This window comes from Pantherophis guttatus, chromosome 1, assembly GCF_059756535.1.
Source record: "Pantherophis guttatus breed Tessera chromosome 1, ASM5975653v1, whole genome shotgun sequence".
Taxonomy (NCBI): Eukaryota; Metazoa; Chordata; class Lepidosauria; order Squamata; family Colubridae; genus Pantherophis; species Pantherophis guttatus.
Window position 1 is genome coordinate 112822925 of NC_142063.1, and position 27358 is coordinate 112850282.

Below are 27358 nucleotides of genomic sequence, written 5' to 3' on the forward strand. Positions count from 1 at the left end.
CTGAGCCAAATAGATGGCAAAAATTGGCCAACCAGGAATAAAGTTGCTGCATAGAGAGTAATCTGTGCAGTGACATATCTGAATTAATGTAATTTTGTTCACATGGTATCTCATTGCACATTATTACTTATCAGTTGCTATCCTGTTAAAAAATGCCACAATTGTCAATAAATGGATAATATAGATAAGCTAATATAAATGCCAATAAGATAATGGTTATCGAGTTTGCATATTTCTGGGGCAAAATCTTCAACATACAATATTAACCTCTGCACAGAAAGCCTGGAACTGGTGATACCCAATTGAATTAACAGAAATATTCCTTGAATCAACTATCACCAACAGATAGCTTTCAGGATCTAGATGGGGCGAAATGGACCGCAACTGAACTCAAGCAAAAGAGTTGCTGTCTGTACACAAGTGGTTCTCCCACAGTTCTGGGTTCTCTCCTATAAGGGTACCATTGCCTTTGAAAGGGGAATCCATGACTTAGATGGCTAGTACTGGGCAGATACTATTAGGCAGGCAAAAGGTAGTTCTCCTGCCTTGGGAAGGAGTTGGACTAGATCTCCAAGGTTCGTTCCAGCCATATGATTCTTTGATTCTATTCCATTCTAGTGACAGCCAGGAGGTCCTTAACCCAGTTGCAGCTGGAATACCAGTTGTGACTGTCTGGAGGTGGGGGGGGGATAGTACCATGGTAGAACCTCTGATCATGAATGCTTCTGACCACAACTAAATCAGGTTCTGACCAAAAACTTCCCTTTTTTTTTCACAGCCAATTTCCCCTTCCAAGCCTTTCTTTCTTTCTTTCTTTCTTTTTCTTTCTTTTTCTTTCTTTCTTTCTTTCTTTCTTTCTTTCTTTCTTTCTTTCTTTCTTTTTCTTTCTTTCTTTCTTTCTTTTGTAAGTGCCAAATTTCCAAATTTAGGTTTGGGTCACAACCAAATCGGCTTGCGACCAAAGTTATGGAATGAATTATGGTCGTGAACAGAGGTTGTACTGTAATGTCATCAACACATTAGCCAATTGCAATTCGCTCTACATGGAGTTTGCTTGTAAAAGCTACTCTGAAACTGCAGTAGGCACAACATACAATGGCCTGTATGCTAACTGGCACTGATGCCATGAACACCTACACATAGACCCTGCCTTGAATGCCAGTAAATGTCCATGCAATTTAAAGTGTTAGTTTTAACCTGTTAATGTCTTATATGGTTAGGCATCAGGGCTACTGTCTCCAACATTCCTCATCTTAATCTCTGATAGGACTACAGGGTCTACAACGAGGACTTGCTTCTTCATTACGATTACTGCCACCTAATAGATATAGGTTTAGTCCCATCTTTGGCCTTTGGGGACCAGGTTAAAGGGCCCTTTCAATAGTTAAAATTGTGTCTTAGAAATTACACCCACAAAAACACCCACAAATATATATGTTCCAGTTTAGGTCATTTTTAAAAAATATATTACAGCTATTTCAACTTCTGTTAAATTGCCAAGACCTGCATGATTACAATGGTTTAAAAATCTAATAAATAAGAAGACATTTCTAAAGTGCAGTAGTGATCTCATCATTATTTCCTAATTTGCGTTTCAGCCCTTCTGTCGAGGAAAAAAAGCAGCTTTATTTCAGAGCAGTACAATACAGAAAAAATAGCTACTTATATGAGAATTCGCAGATTAGGCATAACATAGTTTAAGAGGAGCCCATGAAGCACAAATATGATTCTACATTTTAAAGGATTCTCCGAACTGGGCATTTATGGAAATGCACACAAGATCAGTGGGAGCCTTCAGCAAGATATTCCAGATCTGGTTGTCGTAGTCTCTTCTCTCTGTGCTTGTTTTTAGTAAACTCTCTAAGCATCTGTAGGATTTCATTCTCAAAGATTTCTGGAGCAGGCTTTGTTTCTTGAGAAGAAAAAAAAAAGTGAGATTTTCCACAGATCCAATAATTTTTTTCAAACTTCAGTTAAGTTTTAGGTAACAAGTTGCATTAGTTTGCTAAATATAAAAAATGAAACATCAGCTAATAATTACCATTTTTAAGGCTTTCTGAAGAATATTACTTTCATCTTCTGGGAAGATATATTCAGGATACCTTCACTGCAAATCTTATAATAATCATGCAGTTCAATCCTGTATATGTCTTTTGGAAACTAAGTCTCACTGAATAAAATATTGGTTACTTAACATATATAAAACTGGATTCTGATTTAGTTATGCTAGGAATACCACTACTAAATTTAGTAGAGCAAATTAACTGTGCTCCTCCCAAATTGTATTTATTTTAGCAGATAGATATTTTAAGCATAAATAAGGATCCAATCTTTTAGTTACAGTACTAGACCTCTTAACCTGGAAAAAGCTCTAAATAAACCCAGTGCACCTTACAAAGATAAACATCTGTGAACTTTTCAGTTCTATCTATAATCCTGCAGTTAATATTGTATATCACAATAGAATTGTAAATAATATGGAGAGTTTAATGGACTCACAAACTATTTCCACAACTGTACTTTTTAATAGATATGCACAGGATTGTATAGTCTCTTACTTGTCAAAATAGCAAATGGTGTTCTTAACCATTTTGCTGTATCTATTCTGCTCCAAGGTAACATTGTATTTCAAATTCCCATAAAATTTCAATGCCCATGCATATCTTTTAGTTTTTTAAGGTCTGTCTTTAAGATCCCTGAAATATAGAATAAAGATAAGAAACAGAGGCTCAAATATTACCTATACTGCTTTACTCACTATTGTGAGATTAGAAATACGTTGAGAGCTGTAGTCTGCTGGCTCCAAAACACACTGTTCTACATTACCTGTTGCCCAGGAGTATATGTCCCAATCATTGCTTGGCTCATTTATTAGGCGGTCATAAAGGTCCAGTTGTTGTTCATTCATTTGATTCAGATTCTCTTTGGCAAATAAACTATTAAAAACAATTAAAGAGTACTGTAAAATGCCAAAACAGTGCTAAGCTCATACGAAGTCAGTATACACAAAATGAAAAAAGAATCAAAAACACATCTCAAACATACCAACAGGAAAACAACCTGAATTTTCCTATATATTTATAGGATAGATAATCCTCTCTTATCTCTCTTAGATTCTAATTAACTCTATCTGTCCATTATCATTCGAAGAGGCAGAGACCAAATCTACCTCATCTGAAGATGCCCAAGTAATATTTGTAGAGGCATCTATAATCACAACAAAAACATCTGTACTAAGGAAGTCTTTGTGCACAATGCATGCTTCTGTGTTGATTTTGAGGAGACAAAAGAACAGATTATGTCAGACAGCACATATTTAATCCCAAAATTTTACAGGGAAAATACTAATGGCTACTAATTTAGATTGCTTTACAGGACAAATTAGTCCTCCAGGGGTAGGACTTAGGGCCTTGATGGCGAACTTATGGCACGCGTGCCACAGGTGGCACGCAGCACCCCCTCTGTGGGCACGCAAGCCATTGCCCAAGTTCAGCTCTGCTGCGCATGTGCGCATGCCTCCCATCAGCCAGCTGGTTGTTGGGTCTCTGCCGCGCATGCGCAGGGGATGGGGCGCATGCGGGGGATGTGTGCACATGCGCAGGGGGGCTGTGGTAGGCTGTGCACACTTGCATGGGGGGCATGCGTGGGGGCGTGCGTGCAGGCAGGGCGCATGCGCGGGGATCACATGCACATTCCATTTTGGGGTGTTGAATGCGTGTGTGTATTTGCACACACTTTGGGCACTCGGTCCAGAAAAGGTTAGCTGTCACTGAATAGGGAGTTCACACAGTAAACTTGATGAAAGAAAACTTGGTAAGAAAAACTTTAGCTTGCTTAGCAGGAAATAAAATAAGAAAAAACTTCTCAAGTTGAACTTGATTGCTAATCTATGCTCGTATAGAAGCAATATGTATATGCAATTGTGGCATTGCAGAATTATTCTGTTTTACAGTTCTGATTTATTCTGGCTTAGTTTCCTGGTGGTCTTCCATCCAAATATTAACCACATCTGACCCTGCTATCACTTTTCGATTTGTTAAGTGCTGTTCCATACTCTGCTGAATATCTCAGGGCAGGAGTCCCAGTAAAAGTTATGAAGAGTGGTGATTAGCACAATATTCAAACATAGTTATTGTAAAATTAGCATTTAGCCTGTCCCAAAAGGGTCTCAGCTAAATAATACAGTAGTAAAAATTAAAATTGGGGAACCCTGGACTAGCGATTCTAAGTACAGGTAATCCTCAACTTATGGCCACAATTGAGCCCAAAATATCTGTTGTTAAGTAAGACATTTGTTAAGCAAACTGTGCCCCGTTTTACGACCTTTCCTGCCAGTTATTAAGTGAATCACTGCAATTGTTAAGTTAGTCCAACGACTGCTAAGTGAATTTGGCTTCCCCAATGATGTTGCTTGCCAAAAGGGGAATCCCATGACCTTGGGACACAGCAACCGTCATAAGGGATGAACCACTTGCCAAGCATCTGAATTTCGATCACGTGACCATGGGGCCCGCCGCAAAGGTCGCAAGTGTGAAAAACGGTCATCAGCCACTTTTTTCCGTGCCGTCTTGAGCGGTCACCAAAGGAGTTGTCGTAAGTCGAGGACTACCTGTACGCCGGCTGGGAAGGAGAGAAGCAAAACCGCTCCGCCCACCTGAGCAGCAGGCAGTTCTCCAACATGCCTCTCTTGCGGCTCTCGTATAAGAGTCTGGCGCGCTTGCTCGCCAGGGGCTCGTGTGGCCGAGCCTGCCAGGGAGGGAGCGGGATCTCCAGCAGGTCCTTCCCAGAATCAGACGGAGAATCCCCGCGGTAGCCACACTTGGGCGAGCGGGAGAGACAGCCGGGCAGCAGCAAGAAGCGCTGCGAGGAAAGAGAGAAAGAGAGAGAGAGATACGAGCGACCGTCCTTCAGAAATAACGACCCTTCCCCGGTCCTCCCGGTCCGCCTCCCACACTCACCCGAACCATTAGAGCCGCCATCCTGCCTTTCTCCCCGAGCTACTCTATCGTTCGCTCTCGACCATAGACGTACAAGGTGACGCGAACCAGGATGCGCTTTCTTTCTTCAGCTAGCCATAGAGAGCTCGTTCGCGCATGCGTCTTAATTCGGTCCCGTTCGAAAACGGCCACCCGTCGAACGCCGCCGGGAAAGGGAACCAAATAGGAAGTTTTGGTCTTCGTTACTTTCTTGCGCGTAGATGCATTAGAAAACCGGAACAGGCGGGATTCGACAAGCCGGAAGGGGCGGGGCGGAGGAGGCCCTTACTGTGGTGGAGTGAAAGAGAGAGAGAGGTTCGCGCGCGTTTTGGGCCTGCTTGGGATTGTGGGCCTTTACGCGGTATAACGGGGACGCCTAACATTGGGGAGAGATGAGGTTTTTCGCCGGCGGTGTGGTGGTGACCCTTCCGGGGGGCGGGGAGGAGGAATGGCGGGGTCTCTTCTCACCAGCGCGGGAAAGCGGGAGGCGATGGCTGCCGCGAGCGAGCGGCCGCAGTTATGGCGCCGACGTGGGGGGGGGGGGTGTTCTCCGTTTCCCACCTTTTCGCTCCGCGACCCCTCCTCCTCCTCCTCCTCTTGCGGGGCCCTCAGATGCGCGCGGAGCGAAGGGGGGCGGGGTTGTTTCGCGGTGCTAGGCCCGCCTTGCTGCCGGCGGAGGAGGAGGAGGAGGAGGGCCAAGCCCGGTTCGTAGCCGCGCCAGAAAGGTTATCCGTGTGGTCCGCGTTAACCCGGTTCTTTACTTTGACCCGCAGTGCCGCTCTTCCCCCCCCTTCCCCCCGATTCTCTCCGTGGCGCTCCTGAAACTATGTCGGAAGGAGTAGACCTCATTGATATCTACGCCGACGAGGAGTTTAACCAGGTAAGTGTTGATGCGGCCTCATTGGGAGAGAAGGGAAAAGAGGGCAAAAGGGCACAAAAAGAGGTCAGGTCTTACTGAAGCTTCACCTTGTTACGTACTTGGGGGCAACGGCGCGCTGATTTAACCCAGCTGATTTTTTTCCCCAAAGAGATTTTAACTCTGAAGAGGATTGAATTGCCAGGTAACGGTTGTTAAATTTCATTTGCAATTCGAGTAGGAATAAACTTTTCACCCAGTTGGTTTCAAAAATGTTTTTTTTTTTTAATCTGCGAGGAAGAAGAAATAGTATTCCTTTATTTGAAGTACTAATCATCAGTATAAATGAAAAGTGCAGTTTGGAAGAAACCCTTCATCATTTTTCATGGGGAAGGCCGATTTGTGCATGTTAAACTTTTTAGTGGGAAACGAAAACAAAACAATGTGTTATCTGTAGTGACAAATTTACACACAAAAATATTGCAATGAGCTTAGTTTGTATTTGAGTGTGCTTTTCCTTTTTTGTGGGATTCCATCTATTAAATGCAGTTGGATATTTGTTTTGTTTTAGACTTGGATGTTGCATATGAAGAAGGGTTGCAGGAATTGGGTATCTCTAGTTTAATGAAAAGAAGAATTAAGGGTGGCATAATAGCAATGTTCCAATATTTAAGGGGTTGCCACAAAGAAGAGGAGATCAACCTATTCTCCAAAGATGTGAAGGCAGGACAAGAAGCAATGGATGGAAACTAATCCAGGAGAGAACCAACCTAGAAATAATGGGAAATTTCCTGACAGAAACAATCAGTAAATAGCTTGCCTTCAGTAGTTGTGCGTGCAACTTTCTCAGTTGCTAAATGAATGGTTGTAACTTGAGGACTGTACTCTATCTCACTATTGATGCCATATTGATATAGCAACAAAATAAAGCTAAATAAAACACTGACAAACCATCAACCATGCAATTAAATCCATACTCCTCTTATCATCAGCAAAAGGAAAACACAGTTAATATGCTACAGCGCTATTTTTACAAATATTAGTTACCATTTACTAGACTGTATTTTTAGGGATAGGATGATAGCACAATGAGTATAATTAACTTTTGATACTTTTACAAGATGGTAATTTGCGTATATGAAATATAAAGGAAGAATAAATTAAAAGGCAGGAGACACTTTATAATCTGAGTTACTAGATTTGATAGAAGTATATTGCTTTAAACTTTGGAAGAGGAAAGATCAGACTTTGTCATTCCCTGTTTAGTTTGAATCTCTGTGCAAGTGTGTTGCAAACATAGCTATACATTATTTTAAATAAAACATTGGGAAGTCAGCAGAGGAATAATAACTTGGCAGGCAGAAGATTTGGAACCAATCTTTCATTAAAAATTGCTTAGTACTAACAAACACTCATTTAGTTTTGGAAGCACCTCAGATCATCTGAGATCATATGTCTCGTGATATACAAGCAGAAGATGCCAGATTCTATTGCTTATATCTCCTGGTAGAATTACTTAAACTTGTGTTTAAAACTGGAGAATGCCTGTTACTATAGATAGCATTAGAAGGAATAGGTTAATAGTTTAAGCAAAGTTCTTAGAAATGTTAAAAGTGTGTGTAAGGTTCTGGGTTCATACTTTCAAATAGCTTCTTGTAACAGGATTCAGAGATGTTTGCTTGGTATTTGAGTTGAGATGATGTAAGTCAATTACCACTATTAAGTAATGTGCCTCTGATTTGTATCCTAGGGCAAAGCAACTTTATATCTCCCAGGTAGTCTTGCACTTTACTTAGCAGCAACCCACAAAATATCCCGATGGATAGCTTCTGGATATCTGTATCTGAGATACAGTCATCAACCTTTTTGAATAATTAAAATTTGCTATCTAGACATCAGTTTGAAGCTTCCTTTCTAGGGTCACAAAAGTGCCTAAAACGATGTCCATGTTGTAGTCTCAAGTTAGAATTGTTTACACTTTCATTCTGGCAATATTTTTAGTCATCTCATATTTGCAATTAGGACAAAGGAGAATACTTCAGTAATTATTCCAGCAGGCTGGGCGGTTTGTACTATAAGAAGTGTTTGTGGCATGCTACAAAATCTGCTGTGCTAATTATTATTTGGTGTTCCAAAGATCCAAGAAGTGATATTAAGATATAATAAAAGAATGACATAGATGTTTGTTTCTTGCGTTTGTTTTTAAAGTTGGATTACAACAGTCAGGAAACAATGCATGTCATTCTTTGGCCTATGCATATGTTAATTCTTTATACTTTTACGTCTCTATTAAGTAAAATACGTGCCTGAGAGGATTACATCAATGATTATTGTCCATTACGTCTTTCATATTACCATAGTATTCTGAATTGACAATTATTTGTTCTTTACAATCAATTTATTTATGGAAGTCTTCTGTTCTGGACAGGTTTTAATTGGATATATTCCCTGATATAGAATTACTTGTATGTTTCTTTCTCTAAATCCTGGTGAAGTTGGAGAGAAAAACAAACAAAATAAGTATTGCTTCAAAAGTGTTCTGTGATTTTTGGAGTCCTGCATTATATATATTATTTTACTTATAATACGTCCATCCATTTCATTGCTAAAGTGTAATTATGTATTTGTCTTAGTTCAATTTTTTTGAGGGAGAAAGGCAGCATTTTGAAGCTACAGTATATATTTCCATATGTGCGTCTTGCTTTGGGTTCCTCTATAGGACTGATTTAAAAAGTAGTGGGTATATCAATTTGCATTTGTCTATAATTTGCGTTACTTGATATACACATCATAGGAACTTGTGTGTTTGTATTTGTGTACATAAACAGGCATACAGATAAATCCTCAAAGGATTTTGGTTGCTTTTGTGGTAAATCATTTACTACTATGATTCTTGAACAGATTTTGGCCTATAAACTAAGAGTGAACTGTCTACAGCAAGTGGCAGTGTCCAACAAATATTGGCTAATTATAACAAAATTAAACAAGGTCAGCTCAGATTAATATTTAGATAAGAAACCATCAGAATTTAATTTGGGTGACAGTATAGAGTGGAACATTGAAAAAAGTACTCTGGAAAAAAGGAATGGTGAGCCATTTCCATATCGCCATTAGGAAAAGACAGTATTGTGGACTGTTTTCAAGAATGACGTGAACTTGTCATTACCTGTGAACCTGACTTAAAGGAGCTTTGACTTTTAGCACTAGGTCCCCATAAGCAGAAAACTTAGTTGTCTCCGAGCAAAGGAATGGGAAGCTGTGAAAATCTGGAAATTGAAGCATTACAATACTGCTCTTTCTGTAAATGGGCAAATGAGAACTTACATGCTTCTATGAACTCTGAAGTATTCACTACAGGCTTCCAAATGATTACTATGGCAATTATTTGTTCTGTGTGCTTGTAATATAGTTTTGCATATGTTGTTTTGTGAGTCCTGGTTTTTTTCTCTTCAATTTGAATCCCCCAATTTCCATATGCTTTAGTTGTAATATTGCTATTACAGAGGTACGATCTAATATTGAATGATTAGAGTAAAGATTCCATGCATTTTTGTAATAATCTAGTGGCAGAATCATTTCCAGGGTCTAAGCAGTCTCCTTTAGAACATCTTAATGTTTCAAGTTGAGGGTCTCTCTCTCCTCCTCCTTCTCTCTCTCTCTCTCTCCCCCTCCCCCCCCTCTCTCTCTCTCAGACACACACACACACACACACACACACACACACACACACACGTGTTTCAGGTGATCCCTGGATTGTTTTAGATGCACTTTTGTGGTGAGTTCTAGAAATACAGTGGATGCTGTCAGATAACATGCATACATTATTGTTGCATTCTAATTTGCTGCAATACTTGGTTCCCAATTATCCCTTAAGTAATTTGTATATGCTAGTACTGCCCTTTAATATTACCAGTGTGTATTTTTAACTGAGAAAGTAACTAATGGTTCTGAATAGTTTTTGGTAGATTATGTTATGCTTTTTATGTAAAGATGTAGTTCTTCCAAAGTGAATAGGATATCAGTGTCCATAATTTTCTTGTTTCAGTTTCTTTTTTCCTAAACAGCATTCAGTTTTGCAATGCATATAGATGCAAAGCTACTGTTTTAAGAGACAGAGTACATTTTCTGATGAGTTACAACAAGTGACTTCGACCATGAGTTACAAGTAAATTTAAAGAACTTGGGTCTTGTAAAGATAATTCACTAAACTTTCTAAATATGTTTTGCAATTAAGTCAGATGTCTGCATTTCAGCAAATTGTTTCTTCAAAATATTCAAAGAACAGAAGTTCGGAAGTTCAAGGAAAAATATATTCTGAGAATGCTAACACCCCCTTTTCATTGTAAATGTAAGGGAACACATGCCATGGCTTGGATTCAGATTTCCTATCAGCAGAAGCATAAAATAGTCACACAGAAAAGAGAAAAGGCAGTTTTCACTATTTTCCCCCAAATACTTTCTTGAAGAGTAAGACATTTTCTCATCCTTTTATCCAGTGGAACTCTGCTTTCCTTTCCACAAATAAAAGGAGCTTGTCCATTTGTGGAAGCAATACTCTGAATCCATTCCTACCTATTTAGTTTTTGAAAGGGAAAAAGATACAGAGCTATAACTGATACAGAATGCATGTGGTAAATGATACCAAATATGCAGCACTCATGCATGAGCTGCATTAGTTACTGGTGGGTTTCCAGATGCAATTCAAGGTGCTGGTTGTCACCTTTAAAGACCTACCAGTATATAGCTTGGGACTGCGCCTTTTTCCAAGAGTCTCTATCTGTCCAATTCAATCTAGCAGATCAGGCATGTTGCAGACCCCATCTGCCAGGGAGTGTCGATAAGCACAGACTAGAAGACAAGCCTTTCTCAGTAGCCCCTACTCTGTAGAATATTCTCACCTTGGGGATTAGAATGGCCCCAACCCTAGTGGAGTTTCAAAATCTGGTTGGGTTCCCAAGTCTGGGCACAGAATAGAAAGTATTAAGGGCCCTCATTTCTTGCCTTTACTGTTAATTTGCCAAGAATCTCAGCTGTATATTTATTTTGGATGTTTTTATTGTTTTTGAAATATTTTATTGTTTTATACTTTTGGAATTGTAAGTCATCCAGAGTCATTGATTGTGATGGGTGGCTATAGAAAATGAATGAATGAATAAATAAACTTTATAAAACTATAAAAACATACAAGTTCAAAATTGAAAATACTGTATATTTATATTTGATATTGTGCCACAAAGAGCTCATGTTTTTGCTAAAAGATTATATAGAATCATGGCTTTTGGTTCATCAATTGTACCTAATGGCTTTACTTTTTACATTCCATTAAATATATGGCAAAATACAGAGTCATTAAGCAGGCAAGTAGCAGCTGCATGAATCCTGGATTTGTGACTGTGAGTAAAATAATACACAGCTACCTTGAAAAGGCTATGATGAGTAACAAGTGATATTGGGAGTATGATAAAAAAATGTCATGAGCCTGAAAAGATAAAGCAACTGTTAAGGCTGCCTAGTAGCCACTAAGTGCTAAAAAGCAAATCTTGAAATGTCTTGAAAATCTAAATATTCAATAAAAAATGAATTATCTTTAAGGTAATATTTGATTTGTTCATACAGTGAAGATGAATAAGGATACAATCACAGCAAATGTATGAAGGAAGAGCAAATGGAAGACGAAAGTGAAGATTGAGAAAGGCATATTTGAATTGAGCTTATTGAATGCTGATAGATGAGAAGTTTAAAGAACTGATTAGTGCATGAAACAATTTCAGTATGATAAAGCAGGACTCAGTTGCAAATTTAAGAAAAAAGCATGGAGAGGAAGACAAGACAGTGTTGGTGTTACTAGGTTTAATGGCATTTCTCCCACCCCCACCCTGCCTCATTTAATTTCTTTGGTTTACTACTACTTACAGATAGCCCTCACTTAACAACCACCCCAGCGATGATAGCACTGAACAAATGTTAGTAACAACCAGTCCTTTAAGTTAGAGACATTGCAGCACCCCCACAACACAATCAAAATTTGGGTGCTTGGCAGCCCACCCACATTTACAACTAGCGTGTGCTCCAGCTTCCCCCATCCGCCTATCTCCCTCCCAAGTCTACTCTTACCTGCCCTGCACTCCACCGCGTCTGCTGCACTGGACTCCGCTTTATCACCAGTTGAGGAAGAATTGGATCCAGGTTATGGAGTGCAAGTTGACCAAAAGAACAGACAGTGATGATAGGCGGCTGGTGGGCATTGAAGCGGAGATGAGGGCAGAAAGGTGAAGCCCCTATGTATCATTGGCACGGTTCTTGTCTAATGACTGCAACCAGGACTACCAGAACTGCCATTGCTAATCAGACTGGTCATGTGATGTTTCACTTTGCTTAGCAATGGAAATTAGGGATGCTAAGCGAAGACCATCTATTTTATTTTTATTTTTTTTGTGAATAATGTTCCTTATAGTAAAAAAGGGAATAACATGACGGATGCATCTGGATGTATATAACTGAAGTGTTACATATTTATTTGTTACTTACAACAGTCCATAAGAATAAAAAGAAAAACAGGTACCCTTCCCCCCCTCCACCTCCACCCCAATCACTAGACAGTCTTCCAACTCAATCCCAATCCTGGTCCAATGCTTGGGAGAAGACCCAGGTCATCCCACCCTCCAAAAGAGTAAAAGGGAATTCCTCGGATGTATTGTAAAGGGTTGGGACAGCCATCAGAAAGGGTCACATCAGAGGTTCCATCAGGTGGCAATATTTAAGGGAGGGAACCTGGATGCAGATCCGTCATCTAAACTACTACCATAGACGAGGAAGAGGAAGAGCTGCAAATAACATGGCCCTATTCTATGCATGGAATATAATGCTAGCACCATGAAAACTGATACAATAATATGGCATTTTTAGTAATACTTAGTTCAATCCCAACTTATTCAAAATTAAAATCCTACCACAGCTAATAATGCAAATTAGGGTTATTGTTAACAAAATAAGATTTATTGATGGATTTTTAACTAGATTATGGAGGTCTGGTAAGTGAATGAAACATAGAATAATCAATATGCAACCACACTTTATTGAGATGTATTTTTAAATGTTAATTTTTAATATATTCTGAAAACTTAATACCATTTTAGAGGATTTATATTACATTATTTCTCTCTAATGTGTGTGTAATTTATTAGTTCAAAATTTGTTCAGTTTTAATGCTACCAAATTCCAACCAACTCTGGGTTGCTCAAAAATAAAGAATATAAAAACAAGTAACTAAAGATACAACAATCCCTAAAAGGATTTACAAAATAGTTACAAACTGGTAATCCATATAATACATTAATATAGGCAACTGCCTACCCCAAAGCTAAGGAGAACAGCTAGCATTTCCAGTCCTTTTGAAATACAGTAACAGGGGGAATCATCCAAATCTCTGAACAACTTTCATGCCAAAGGGTAGGAGCTGATACCGAGAAGGAACAATTCCTGGGTCCCAGAATATGACATTGTTTAGTCAAGGGGACTTGGAGTGCATACACTCAGCCAGGCAAAAAACATGAATAGGCTGTTCCTTGAATAATGACCTAAATGCTGTGTAGGCTTTATGGGTGATAACCAGCACCATGAATTGTACCTGAAAACACTGGCAATATGTGTACATTATGAAGCCCATCATTGAACATGCCACTGTATTCTGGACAAGTTGAGGCTTCTAAGCAATCTCTAATGGCAGCCCCATGGAGACCAGAGCATTACAGCGGTCAAGCTGTGAGATAACAAGGCGACGGGTCGAGTGTCAAAAGTCAGAAAAGGACATACTGTAAGTGCACCAGATGGAGTTGTGCAAAGGTCTCCTTGGCCATAACTTCCACCTCTGAGTAGGAGCTAAGTCTAAGAAAACTCATGGGTTGTGCCCTGCTCTTGAATGGGAAAGTGCAAAATCCTCAAAATTAGGTGTCCAGGTAACCATAATGACTTCTTAATCATGGTGAGAGAGAGTCAAGAGTTGGTTCCTCCCCATCTAAGCCTGCCTTCAGGTATTTGAACATCCTTACTTGGCTGGCTTGATGTTGAAAGATACAATGGATTATGACTAGCTGATGATATCGGGTCCTGTACATGTTGAACAAGAGGAGAAAGAGGGTAGGGCCCTGTTGCACCTCGCAATGGTTTCCTAGGGAGGGGGGTTTCCTAGGGAACAACTTTTCCATGTCAACATCAACTGGAACTGAAGGATTTTGAAGGATCACTATAATATAGCGCCCCTAATTCCTAGCTCTTGGAGTTGATCCAGAGGACCACTGTAGTTGACCGTATCAAAAAATCAAAAAACAGAAGATGGATGCACTCTCCCATCCTACCTCCACATCAGGTCATCATCAAGTATGACCAAAACTATCTCAATACTGAATCCTGGCCTAAAACATGACTAAAATGTGTTTAGATAATCCATTTCCCTCAAAGTCTTTTGTAATTGCAGGACAACCATCTTAACAAGGTTGGAGATAGGATATGATAGTTGTCTAAAACAGTTGGTTTCAACGATGAGAAGGAGACCCACCATCACCTCCCTCAAGGAGATTAGCATCACTGAATGGACCTAACTCCAGAAAACAAGTTGCTGAAGGAACTACACAGAACCTCAAAACCCCAACTCAGATACATCCTAGATCAGTGGTTCTCAACCTGGAGGTCAAACGACCCTTTCACAGGGGTCGCCTAAGACCATCGGAAAACACATATTTTCAATGGTTTTAGGAATAATTTTATGGTTGGGGGTCACCACAATGTGAGGAACTGTATTAAAGGGTCGCAGCATTAGGAAGGTTGAGAACCACTGTCCTAGATCATAGCTCAAGACTTTGCCCCTGGCACTTGGCCAGATATGCCCAGTTGGAATTCATTCAGTCTGGATCTGATATTCATTATTTGGCAAATAGTCAGATATTCCTCACAGCAGCCCTGCAGATGACCTAATAGCATGCCACTCCCTAGCAGTGATCATACCACCCTCAGAAGGGCTGCTGGACAACCTTTCATGGAAGCAATAAGAGCAAAGAAATACTGACATTTTGTTATCTTTATTGCCACAAGATCATCCCCATTATGTAATCTTGCCCATGTTCAGTCATAGATATGTGAATATAAATTGGCAGTGATGTCACTAATCACAAATAGATGGATTTTGCGTGTCATTTCAGTATGATATTAACAGAGTATTGTTGTTACATATCTGCTTGCAATCCTATTAGTATAGGACAGGGGTCTGCAACCTGTGGCTCTGGAGCCACATGTGGCTCTTTCATCCCTCTGCCACGTCTCCCTGTTGCTCAAAATATACGTCACAACCGACAATGTGCGACACCCAGCACGTGATTTATTGAGCTTTTCGACCCATCTTTTTTTTGGGGGGAGTTCAAAATGTTTTTGTTGCATGCAGAAATAAAAATGTGTTTTCTCTGTAGCAGGTCATTGATTTGTAACACACTATAGTTTTTTTATACAGAGCATAAAGTTAAAAAATGATACATGCAGTGTTATCTTCATTTTAGATGTCAAAAAGTTTTGTGGCTCCTGGTGTTTTGTTTTCTGTGGGAAACTGGTCCAAATGGCTGTTTAAGTGTTTAAGATTGCTGACCCCTGGTATAGGATTGAGTATAATAAGTATGCCATGGTAGTTATATATCACTGCCCCAAGTCATCAAAATGATGTTGTTGAATTGTTTTCCCAATGAGGTTGTGAGGATCAGAATGAGTAAGAACAAGCATGCCTCAAACCTGACAAGACTTGAATAGAATCTAGCAATTTTCAGTTCTTAATTCCAGATGGGATGCCACTCAGAGTTAGTGCAGAATCTGGAGATCCTCCTGGACTCATTGCTCCTGCTTGAGATAGCAGCCATGGCCAGGAGGATATTTGCAGAAATACATCTTGTATGTCAGTTGCATGTTGTCTGGAGGCACCACTCACAGTTACTCACACACTAATCACTTCCCAACTGGATTATAGCAATGCATCCTATATGGAGTTCCCTTAAAAGGGCATGCTGAAAACCAGCTGATTCCCAGTGCAGTGGCACATGCAGTGTGATGGGGACCTGCATCACACTAATGCAACATAATCTGCACTAGGCATCCAAGTGCAATTCAAAGTATTGGTTGTTACTCTTAAATCCCTACATTGCATGAAGTTAGGTTAATCTGGGACATCGCCAGTGGTTTTGCCCATTCCACTAGATCCAGCATAGTACCTCAGGTTCTTTTAGTGAAAGAGCATTGCCTGGTGGGGTCTAGGAAGTGTGCCTTCTCTGTTTATGTTTCCTGCCACCCTCCCACCCCAGATTCCTATAGCTCTAAATGCACTAGCTTTGCAAAAGACTCTGAAGACCTGACTCTTCCCTTAAGTTTAACATCCATATCAGCAAATGTATAATTTTAACAGTATATATACTGTTTAAAGATATGTGTATGTGCCCATGCATGTGTGTGTGTGTTATGAGCAGTGAGTTGGATCCAGATGAATTAGGTCTCATTAAATTCAGTGTGACATTTTTTAAATCTTATGTTTTGAGGGAATTTAAGCTAAATTCTAGTCCAATCAATACTTGATTTGTTCTTCCAAACAAACCAAGATGTGATCTTGGTTTCTCAGTATAGCAGCAAATAGAACTTTTCATCTAATGTAAAATTTGCTGAGTTTCAAATTCCATTTTAAGGAATTTGTCAATGGAATCAAGGCAGATAATGCCATATTTTTTTATGAAATAAATTTCCATCTCTTGTTTAGTTGCAATCTCTTGCTAAATCCAGTTATTACCATCATTGATTAGGCAGCAGGGAAATATTTATAAAGAGCCTGATTGAGTTATCTGTTTTTTGGCAGAGGAATAAGAAAAAATAAGGCTGTTGATTTCACATTTATAAATATAGTACAGGAGAGCATGGAAACAAAGCCGAAATCTTTATAACAGTAACAACAGTCAACTAAGTATTCGTTACCTTTGAAAAGGGACACTGGGGACTTAGGTGCATTAGTAAATAAATCCATCCCACTGGACTTTTTCCTTAGTTTATTCGGAAGAAAGATCGTTGAAGCCAGTTTTATTGTAAGCTGTATAGCCCTTCAGGAGATTATATAAGTGTATTTTACAAATATAGTAAAAGTTTTAAAAGCTCTAGCCCTGAAAATGCTAAGTGGTATCTTCCTGTTTCTAGGACTCTGAATTTAGTAATACTGACCAGATGGATCTATATGATGATGTGCTAGCTGCCAGCTCACAACCTTCTGAAAGTTGCACTAGCAGCTCTGAGCCACCAATTGAAAGCCGCCAAGAACAATCTCCTAAGTCAAACAGCAAATCGCCTGCTATTTTGTATACATACAGTGGACTGCGTAATAAAAGGGCTGCTGTTTATGTGGGCAGCTTTTCTTGGGTAAGTATTCTAAATTAGAAGAGGAAATAAATAGAAGTTGACTTTTTACAAAATACTCATAATTTCAAAGAAAAGGTGCATTATGTGCTTTTGTCATATGTTCACTTTGATTTGGTATAAACTATAACAGCCATAGAGGCACTAATTAATTGAAGCATTTGCTCTATGCTACAAAACATAATTTTCTTCTGGTACAGGTGGTTCTTTTTAACAATATATAGAGGTACACTGTTGGTGTATACCTGAGAAGAAAAATAGTTATTATTTCTGTTCGCATCCATGTGGACAAAGATTTGATGAAAAATTAATGTAGCTGGTTTAGAGGTTTTGCCTTTTAAACCAAGATTATTATTTTGAAGATACAGAAATCTGGATGATTATTAGATAGCAGCGGAAGAGTTGACTTTTGCAACTCAGATATGCTGTGTCCTCCCCATCCCTCCCCCCCAAAAAAGGAGAAAAATCCGTCTGTTGAAGTAAATATATATACTATAGTAAGAGGAAATTGTTGTTGTTAGTCTGACCAATCGCGACCCCATGGACAACGTTCCTCCAGGCCTTCCTTTCCTCTACCATCCCCCAGAGTCCATTTAAGCCCACGCCGACTGCTTCAGTGACTCCATCCAGCCACCTCATTCTCTGTCATCCCCTTCGTCTTTTGCTCTCAATCTTTCCCAGCATTAGGTTCTTCTCCAGTGAGTCCTTCCTTCTCATTAGGTGGCCAAAGTATTTGAGTTTCATCTTCAGGATCTGGCCTTCTAAAGAGCAGTCAGGGTTGATCTCTAGGACTGACTGGTTCGATTGCCTTGCAGTCCAAGGGACTCCAAGGCACCATAGATGGTGCCTCAAGGGTCTTCTCCAGCACCATAGTTCAAAGGCCTCAATTCTTTGGGGCTTAGCCTTCCTTACGGTCCAGCTTTCACAGCCATACATTGCAACTGGGAAAACCATAGCCTTGACTATACGCGCTTTGGCAGGGTGATGTCTCTGCTTTTTAGTATGCTGTCTAGATTTGCCATAGCTTTCCTCCCCAGGAGCAAGCGTCTTTTAATTTCTTGGCTGAAGTCGCCATCTGTGGTGATCTTGGAGCCCAGGAAAATAAAATCTGTCACTACCTGCATTTCTTCCCCATTTATTTGCCAGGAATTGAGAGGGCCAGATGCCATAATCTTAGTTTTCTTAATGTTGAGTTTCAAGCCATCTTTTGCACTCTCTGCCTTCACCTGCATCAAGAGGCTCTTTAGTTCCTCTTCACATTCTGCCATTAGAGTGGTATCATTTGCATATCTCAGCTTGTTGATATTTCTCCCGGCAATCTTAATTGTCACCTCCACTAGCTTTGTTGTTGTTCAGACTTCCTAAGGCCCATTTGACTTCATATTCTAGGATGTCTAACTCGAGGTCAGTAACCACCCCATCGTGGTTATCAGGGACATTAAGGTCATTCTTGTATAGTTCTTCTGTGTAATTTTGCCACCTCTTCTTAATCTCTTCTGCCTCTGTTAGGTCCCTGCCATTTTGGTCCTTTATCATGCCCATCTTTGCATGAAACGTTCCCTTCAAATCTCCAATTTTCTTGAAGAGATCTCTGGTCCTCCCTATTCTATTACTTTCTTCTGTTTCTTTGCACTGTTCATTTAAGAAGGCATTATTTTCTCTTCTAGCTATTCTCTGGAATGCTGCATTCAACTGGATGTATCTTTCTCTTTCTCCCTTGCCTTTCGCTTCCCTTCTTTCCTCAGCTATTTGTAAAGCTTCCTCAGACAGACATTTTGCTTTCTTGCATTTCTTTTTCTTTGGGATGGTTTTAGTTGCTACCTCTTGTACATTGTTGCAAATCTCCGTCCATGGTTCTTCAGGCACTCTGTCTATCAGATCTAATTCCTTAAATCTATTTGTCACCTCTACTATATATTCATCAGGGATATGATTTAATTCATACTGAGTGGCCTAGTGTTTTTTCCTACTTTCTTCAATTTAAGCCTAAATTTTGCAACAAGAAGCTCATGAGCTGAGCCACGGTCAGATCCTGGTCTTGTTTTTACTGACTGTATAGAGCTTCTCCATCTTTGGCTGCAGAGCACATGGTCAATCCGATTTCTGTGTTGACTGTCTGGTGATGTCCATGTGTAGAGTCTTGGGTTGTTAGAAAAGTGTTTGCTATGACCATTGTATTCTGTTGACAAAATTCTACCAGCCTATGCCCTGCTTCATTTTGTACTCCCCCCCCAAAAAAGAGGAAATAGTCTAGCCTAAAGAGTTCAACAAAAGAACATTGCAATATTGCATTGTTTTACTAATTAACAAATAGAAATCTTACAAAAGTTTAAGATAAAATACTGTGATTTTATGTCTCTTCATATACAGTGGACAACTGACCAGCAATTGACCAGAATAATCCGTTCTATAGGTGTTTATGATGTTGTGGAGCTGAAATTTGCTGAGAACAGAGCCAATGGCCAATCTAAAGGGTGAGCAATGCAGGCTTCTCTGTTAATGATTGAAATATGAAGGGTAATCATTAAGGAAGATACTACAGAGTAATATGGAGTACTTTATGATCCATCATATATATGAATATATGCACACAACATTCTGACTATTTGAATTTGGCTTTATTTTTGAACAAACTGAATATTTTGCAATATGCCTGCCTGACAAAAAATTTACTTTGGTAAAATTTACATTTGTTTTGAATGCTATTCTTGGGTCACACTTCAGACCAAAGATAAGACAGTTATAAAGGAAAGAATGAAATAAGAACTGATTAACTTAATTTGAAAATTGGTTTTGCTTGACTGCTTATAAATTTGGCTTCAGGGATATGCAAAATATTTCAGACTTGAAATGGATAGAAACAGTGCTTCAAACATAGAGCATTTTAAATTAATGAATTGTTCTCCTATTACATGTGTTATGTGTATCGCCTCTAAGAAACCTGTCTTTGCCTTCAACCTTCACCCTCCAGCTGTGCGTAGGATTCCTGAAGGAAAAGAAGAAAGAATTCATTTGCAGGAAAAGCAAACCTCTGAGATCAGGAGTGTGAAAGGAAGCTCAGACTGAAAAGGAATAGAAAGGGGAGATGCATGTCTGAAATTAGCTAAGAGAAAGAAAGCCCAAGTGAAAAAAAGAATCAGAAAACTAGACAAATTGCGTCAAGTTATTTAATCTAAAATATTTAACTCTTCTGGCACTAAAAAAAATGATGTGGGCAATGGAAAGAAATGAAGCTACTGTTAGGTGGAATTCTGCAGGGATGATGAGGCAAAACCCTTGGATGGAAGCTGCTCCCCCCCTTCCCCCATCCATTATAATTAAATATGAGGGAAGCTGGGAATTTACAATTGTACAAGAATGGCTGATTCTTCCCTTCCCTTCCCCTTGTTTAGATGGTACACCTTACAAGAGTTTCCTAATAGTCTTCTGATGATTTTTTTGTGGCTCTTTGAACAGATACGCAGAAGTGGTTGTTGCTTCTGAGAACTCAGTCCACAAACTTCTAGAGCTGCTACCAGGGATGATTCTAAATGGAGATAAAATAGAAGTCAAGTTGGCTACCCGGCAAAACCTTGCACAGTTTGAGGCACAAGCCCGAAAACGTAAGTTTAGCTGGATATATTATGCTAGCTGAATAGGTAGCAATGCAGAGGAGGCGGCATTGGTTAGTTTATTTGAAAATCTTGAGCAGAGCTCTGTAGACTAGAAGCAAATTAATTTGCGTTTGCAGAAATAGGAATACTTTTTAGGGAAGGGAGGTGACTTTGTTACATTTAAATATGATTAAAGTTCATCAAAATCTCTTGCTTACCACCCTCCAAATTGCATGGGCTTAACTCTGAAAATTGTTGTCATCTGGAATGCTCCATATCCATAAATAGATATACTGTTTTTATATTTTGTGGCTTTTTGTGATTTGTCCTAGACAATGGTCAGGTTTCAGTATTGGAATAATTTAAAATGCCTGTTTCCATTGAATCAGATGCCTGGATCTCTCTACAAAGTTTAAGCCCTGTGTGAGCATAACAGCAGAATCTATCCTTCTTATAATATAAGCGATCAGAAATTAGAACAAAATTGGATTTTATTTCTTTTATTTTATTTTGTCATAGTGATGTGACAAAAAGTATTTATTGGAAATTTATGCTGTATGAAACGAAAATCCTGTATTACTCATGTGCTTAATACTTTTCCTCATTTGTGATATCTTAACAGGGGTGCCTCCAATGGCTCACTCAAGGGATTCCTTAGACTCTCTTGATGGCCGAGCAACTCCAACAGAAAATGCTATCCCACCACCACGCATTGAGAAACCTCCCGTTTTACCTTTCTTCAACCGTCCTCCCTCTGCGCTTCCTCTGATGGGGCTGCCCCCTCCACCCATACCACCCCCTCCACCACTTTCTTCAAGTTTTGGAGTTCCCCCTCCCCCTCCCGGTATCCATTACCAGCATCTCATGCCTCCCCCACCCCGACTTCCCCCCCACTTATCTGTGCCACCTCCAGGGTCAGTGCCACCTGCCCTGCACCTCAATCCAGCTTTCTTCCCACCCCCAAATGCAGCCATGGGGCCTCCACCAGATGCCTACAGCAAGGCTTCTGCACCATATAATCACAGCAGGTGAGAACGAGTCCAGTCTTAAGCACAAAGAAGGGTGTCTAGGTGTAATTCAAAAAGGGACTTTGTAAATTATTTGTTAAGATAAAAATGTGTTTTAGTTGGGCAATACAGAAATACCAGAAAATGCCTCCAAACACAGGGAAAGATTTCATCCCTTAAGAGTCTTGCAATTACTATAATATCTACTATGGTGGAAAATAAGAGAGAGATACATATTCAGCAACACACTTCCTTTTTTGGTGGGAGGCTCTTATGCATGGTAGGCAAAGTAGTTCTGCTGAGTGATGGGTGCATTCTTCTGTATTGCAGCAGGGAGTTGGGCCCATTACCTCCACCTGTTGGCGAAGCAGAATTTGATGATATCATGAACAGGAACCGAGCAATTTCCAGCAGTGCCATATCTAAGGCTGTATCTGGGGCCAGTGCAGGTAAGTGCAGTTGCTTAATGCTGTCTTTCTTTCCTAGCTCAGGCCTCAGTCTTAACATCTTGTTTATATTGTTATGCTTCAGGGGATTACAGTGATGCTATTGAGACCCTGCTTACAGCCATTGCTGTAATTAAACAGTCCCGTGTAGCAAATGATGAGCGGTGTCGAGTCCTTATCTCTTCACTTAAGGATTGCCTTCATGGCATTGAAGCCAAGTCTTACAGCATGGGCACTGGCAGCAGCAGCAGTTCCTCAAGGTGAGTTATAACAAGCAAACCTATTTGTGTTTTATCTGGCTGGATTTATTATATTCATGACTCAGTCCTATTTTTCTTTGTTTGGGATTTGTACATCCATATAAGCAATGTGTCCTTTTGTAAATAAAAATAAAAAAAAAAAAAACCAAACTGACAGCAAGTTTAACCTATTAATCACACTTGATATTTCTTTTTATTTTCCAGAAAAAGACATCGGTCACGTGATAGGTCGCCAAGTCGGTCACGTGAGAGCAGTAGGAGGCACCGAGAGGTGGTTCATAATGAAGATCGACATGAGGACTATTTCCAAGAAAGAAGCCGGGAGCACGAGAGACACAGAGACAGGGACAGAGAAAGAGATCGGCATCATTGAGAGAAGTGAGAACACTTTTTAGATGGGGCAAAGGAGTGTTAATATGCCTGTCTGTTTTTATTATGTCTTCCTCCCTTAAAAAAAAGGAAAGCAATCTGTCTCTTCCCTCTAATTGGGTATCATAGTCCATATTGTTGTCATCAGAATCAGTGATAGGCATTAGGCAGGAAAAGCTATTTAAATTAAGACTTGAATCCTGGAGTTTTTTTTCTTTTTTTTTTTTTTTTCTTTTCTTTATTCATGGGCATTTAATTTTCAGTGCTTTGTAAAGTTCAGTTGTTTCAGACGTTTGGGTGTCTTGAAGGATTAGAAAATCGATAACTTTGTCAGTACTGTTCTTCCTGTTATTGTCAATTCCTCTTTATATGAAGCAGCTTCAAGAACAGATAGCCCTCTACTTATGACCATTTGTTCGGCAACCATCCAGAGTTATCACAGTGCTGAACAAAGGGAGTATGATTGGTCCCCAAAGTTACGAGTGTTGCAGCAGTCCTGCAGCCACATGATTGTGATCTGGGTGCTTGGCAATCCATCTACAAGTGTGTCACAATCAGGTGATCACCATTTGCAGTTTTCCTTGCCGGCTTCCCCAGCAGGTTTATGGGGAAGCTGGCAGGGAGGGTCGCAAGCTGCTGTCACCTGCTGACAGGACTTCCTCTTGCCTCTGGAGGCTGGCTGAAAAACCTCTGTGCTGAGGCAGGGTTTTGGCATGAGGCGTTTTCAGACAGCTCCAGAGTCGTATCTCTGAGCGTTGGCTGAAAAAGCTTCATGGTGAAGTTTTCCTGGTCTGATAGTTCACCTCTTAGGGGATTGAAGGAGAGTCTAACCCTTTCAATGGTATAGTGCAGGATCAGTAATTCAGCAGAGTTGCCCACTTCCAAATAGAGTGGGAGCAAGCAGGATCCTCCTCATTATGCTTGTTAATTCCCCCAGGGGAGTCACAACCCATAATTTGAGAATTCCCACCTTGAGCTTGCAGGGATGTAAGGAACCATAGCATCACTTAAAAATAATAGCACCTTCTCCAAAATTAGGCTGGTTTTTCCTGTTTTGTTTTTTTTTCAGGGAAAATGACCACATTGCTGGCCATGCCCCCTGTGACCCCAAGGCAAGGCAGGAAAGCGAACTGTGGCCCCTGGGCCCAAAAGGATTATCCAGCACTGCTGTAGATAATCAGACCAGAGCTTCTAATTTAACTACTTAAACAAGAAGGAAATCCTGAAGTACATTTGTGCAGAATCTGCTTTGTTCTTTCCTGGGTGAAGTATATGCCTAAATTCATATCTTATTTCAGAAGGGGAAATATCAGTAAAATATTTTTTTCTAAAAAAAATAAATAAATCTCAAATTTAACTGTTTATTCTACTGTAATCTGCTCTGGGTTAAAGGGAATTGGACACTTCAAAAAGAAAAACTAAACTACAAACTTGATTTCTACCTGTTTCTGAATAGTTGCATAAGACCTGAAGTGGTGGTCTTCTTTTGGTAGGTACCATTCTGTGATGGGAAGAAAGTAGTTGGATTATGCTTAGTCTATATCAAGGGTGTCAAACGGGCCGGAGGCGTCACATGCTGGCCACACCCCTGCCCAGTTTAGCGAAGGAAAAAAAAGTCCTGATACATCACGTGACGATGCGAGTTTGACACCCCTGGTCTATATAATTCAGTGGCAGAATAAATCTGGCTTCAAATCCTAGTCCAGGTCAACTATGGTCTAAAACAACCCACAATTTTCAATTCCCTTTGTATATAGGAATTCACTCTTGGAATTGCACTTTTCTAAACTATGCTCTCAAAAATGCCTTTAAAATTGACTAATATTTTATGTTTCTTTTTTTTTCTTTTTGCAGGGATGCTAGAAGCATACAGTGTTTTTATGGACTTATATCCTGTCCTTAATCAAGACTAAAGGATGGGGGATTCTCCACCCACTCCTTCCCGCTGCCCTCTGCTCTTTCCAGACCCCTTGGAAGTGACTTTGCCTGTAGGACTCCATTTGGCACACTATGGCACTAAGACTTGAGTTCTTCCTAAGTGTGCTGCTGCTGCTGTTGCTTGATGGAGGAACACTGAATGACTTGGAGTTTGGGAGGGGTTGTCTGAGCCACTGTGACCAGGGGGCAATTTCAATCCATGGATTCTTGGACCCAAAGAGAATGGTGCTTTCCACAGAGGTCTGTCACCTCTTTCCTTTCCATGGCGTTATAGAAACACCCGGGGAGGAACACATCCAACTTCTCTCCTGTAGGAAGACCTCATGCTTCAGCACAGCACAAGGTATATTACCATAGCCTCACTGGAGCTTATGTTCAAAATTCAAACTGCATTGTCTTCTTAGGCATCAGTGCATAGAGTCCTCCTTAATTTTTGATCCTTTTTCCAAAGCAGCTTCAGTCTTGCACTCTAACAGCTTTGTACACAGCTTAGAAAAGTTTTGTTTTCCTTTTCTGGGATGAGAACAGGCTACTTGCTGCTTCCAGTCATGCCTCTTCTTAATTCCTGAAAGTTGTCATACCAGTTTAACCTAACTTCTTTTAGGAGGGGCTGTGCTGTTAAGCTTGCCCACAAAATTGAGTCTCCCTTAAAAAAATAAATCTACCTTTCACTATTGCAAGAGCTCTATTCACAGGTGATTCTCTGACAAATTCCTTGCTTTGTTTCATGCATTAGCTGCTCTGATTGTAATTTCTTACACAAACATTTGTTTTCAAGGCCATTCTTTCCCAGCATATCACCTTCCTTGTTGTAGAGGAAGAGTTGTGACTAGATACAGAAACATGGAATTGGGACAAAGTCAAGCTGAGGCTTCTGGACATTATTGATTAGAGCACACCTTGAGCATTTTAAATTTTGTGTGATGTAAGTGTTGAATTAAGGTCCAAAACTACCCTTGCTCCCATTCTCATTTGGAATTTTCCCTTTGGTGGGAATCACTCATGACATAATAAAACCTTAGTGGTCTCTGGCATGCCAGCCTAGGAAAAGACAAAGTTAAATTTTTATTATGTAAACTTAGAACGAGGATTCCTGGATCCAATGAGCCTTTTGGCTGGCAACCAATTGAAACCAGAAACACATTACATGGGGATCCTTATGGAAAAACAGTGGCTGCAGAAATCTTGATTCAAGTGTCATCTTCGTGATGGAACTTTTTGAGGTGTGCATTTTAGTTTTCAGTGCTCCATCCTGGCACCCCAGTTACACAAAATCAAGTTACATACCCTGGATTTCTTTAGTAAGACCAAGCATCTATTACATTGTGACTATCCAACTGCATGGCGAAGCCCTCCTCATAGAAAGATCTGTCTTTTTCTCAGAGAACAATTGGATAGATTAAAGAGGATGACTGTATCACCAAGGGATATGATGCCTCCTTTTGTGCTGTTGATCCAAGAGGGTCTAAGATCAATGTTTTTTAAAAGAGAAAACAAAAAGTTAATGTAAGCCAGCGGAGAGCGCTTAAACTGTAAAGTATACAATATGGATTGGAAAAGTTGCTTTTTACCTAATGGGACATTTTTATTTTGTTTTGAAATAATGGAAGAAAAAGAAGAAGAAAAACAGACAACAGAAAACATAACTTCAGTTCCCTTCTACTCTCCCACTCCTGTTCTTCGTGATTTGATTTGTTTGTCTTTTTCTGATAGGTTGGAAATTGTGTAATAAACTTGATGATATTGTCAATCTTTTATACTGCATTGTATTGTTTCTTTTCCTTTTGTAAGTTTTAAAAGGGAGGGTGAGTTGTTTTTTAGAAATCTCCATTAAAAAAAAAGATTGTAAGGGGAGGGATTGGGCTAAATGTGACTTAGATACGTCAGTGAAGATGTATAAATAAGGCAGGTGCCATGTTCTAGCTGGGTGCTAACCCTTGTACAACCATGGCTTTATGTAATGCTAAATTAGTTCAAAAACCACTTTGTGTACAAAAATTAAAATGCCTTTTTAAAAGATAAAACTTCTATCTCATCATTATATTTAACTAATCATACTTCAGACTGACAAAATCCCTGAGAGTATTGGCTTCTGGTTAAACGTAATAATTTCCAGTATGGGAGGGGGGAAGGTGTTTTTACCTGGACTTAGTTTTTGGTCATGAATTTTTTTTGTACCTAATTACCTTAGACATAGGAAAACATGCTGGAGCGAGGGATGTATCTACACTCCTATATTTTATTCACATTATTGGGGGATCACTATAAACTGGGCATAAGACATATTTTGCCATACCACATAAAAGTTTGCACTTCACTACCTCTGTATAAAGAGTGATTCTATCTTCTCACAGACCCCTGTCAGTAATTTCTAATCAAATTGGGCAACTGGTTGTCCAGAGAACAAGCTTTGCCAAAGGGTAGAACGCCTTACAAGAAGGCTTTAAACCAAAGCAAATGTCTAAAAGAAAATTTGTCTTACTGTATGT

General features: G+C 39.8%; 2 protein-coding genes and 1 long non-coding RNA gene across 10 annotated transcripts; 1 reads left to right on the forward strand and 2 right to left on the reverse strand.

Moving 5' to 3' along the window:
• Positions 1-1601: 1601 nt before the first annotated feature.
• On the reverse strand, positions 1602-5100 carry SDHAF2 (succinate dehydrogenase complex assembly factor 2). Of its 2 annotated transcripts, none has more exons than XM_034420207.3 (4): positions 4959-5100; positions 4655-4860; positions 2827-2936; positions 1602-1912 (listed from the first exon to the last, which is right to left on the reverse strand). In XM_034420207.3, exons 1-4 carry the CDS (start codon positions 4977-4979, stop codon positions 1782-1784), a joined length of 468 nt encoding a protein of 155 aa, XP_034276098.1. In that variant the 5' UTR covers positions 4980-5100; the 3' UTR covers positions 1602-1781. The 2 variants fall into 2 exon arrangements, with proteins under 2 accessions (XP_034276098.1, XP_034276097.1); XM_034420206.3 differs by having other exon boundaries at positions 4610-4860.
• On the forward strand, positions 5047-26893 carry CPSF7 (cleavage and polyadenylation specific factor 7). 6 transcript variants are annotated; one of them, XM_034420203.3, is made up of 10 exons: positions 5047-5291; positions 5750-5856; positions 17041-17259; positions 19627-19730; positions 20713-20858; positions 21472-21877; positions 22187-22305; positions 22388-22562; positions 22767-22940; positions 24786-26893. In XM_034420203.3, the coding sequence occupies exons 2-9, from the start codon at positions 5803-5805 to the stop codon at positions 22933-22935; spliced, it is 1392 nt and encodes a 463-aa protein (XP_034276094.1). In that variant the 5' UTR covers positions 5047-5291; positions 5750-5802; the 3' UTR covers positions 22936-22940; positions 24786-26893. The 6 variants fall into 6 exon arrangements, with proteins under 6 accessions (XP_034276094.1, XP_034276091.2, XP_034276093.2 ...); XM_034420200.3 differs by having other exon boundaries at positions 5094-5337; XM_034420202.3 differs by having other exon boundaries at positions 5094-5337; positions 22190-22305.
• On the reverse strand, positions 19853-22212 carry LOC148116516 (uncharacterized). Of its 2 annotated transcripts, none has more exons than XR_015731637.1 (3): positions 22106-22212; positions 20663-20782; positions 19853-20242 (listed from the first exon to the last, which is right to left on the reverse strand). It is a non-coding gene; the product is annotated as an uncharacterized LOC148116516 (long non-coding RNA). The 2 variants fall into 2 exon arrangements; XR_015731638.1 differs by having other exon boundaries at positions 20658-20782.
• Positions 26894-27358: the final 465 nt, after the last annotated feature.

Excerpts from the sequence above, each read along its gene's own strand:
- SDHAF2 (XM_034420206.3), bottom strand. The coding sequence starts at position 4,979 with ATGGCGGCTCTAATGGTTCGG. Across the intron at positions 2,937-4,609 it reads CCTTCCCAGCCGGCGTACAG|TTTATTTGCCAAAGAGAATC; the intron begins GTAGTCCTCGAC and ends TGTTTTTAATAG. Across the intron at positions 1,913-2,826 it reads CATATACTCCTGGGCAACAG|AAACAAAGCCTGCTCCAGAA; the intron begins GTAATGTAGAAC and ends TTTCTTCTCAAG.
- CPSF7 (XM_034420200.3), top strand. The coding sequence starts at position 5,094 with ATGCGTCTTAATTCGGTCCCGTTCGAAAACGGCCACCCGTCGAACGCC. Across the intron at positions 5,857-17,040 it reads CCGACGAGGAGTTTAACCAG|GACTCTGAATTTAGTAATAC; the intron begins GTAAGTGTTGAT and ends TCCTGTTTCTAG. Across the intron at positions 21,878-22,186 it reads GCACCATATAATCACAGCAG|CAGGGAGTTGGGCCCATTAC; the intron begins GTGAGAACGAGT and ends TCTGTATTGCAG.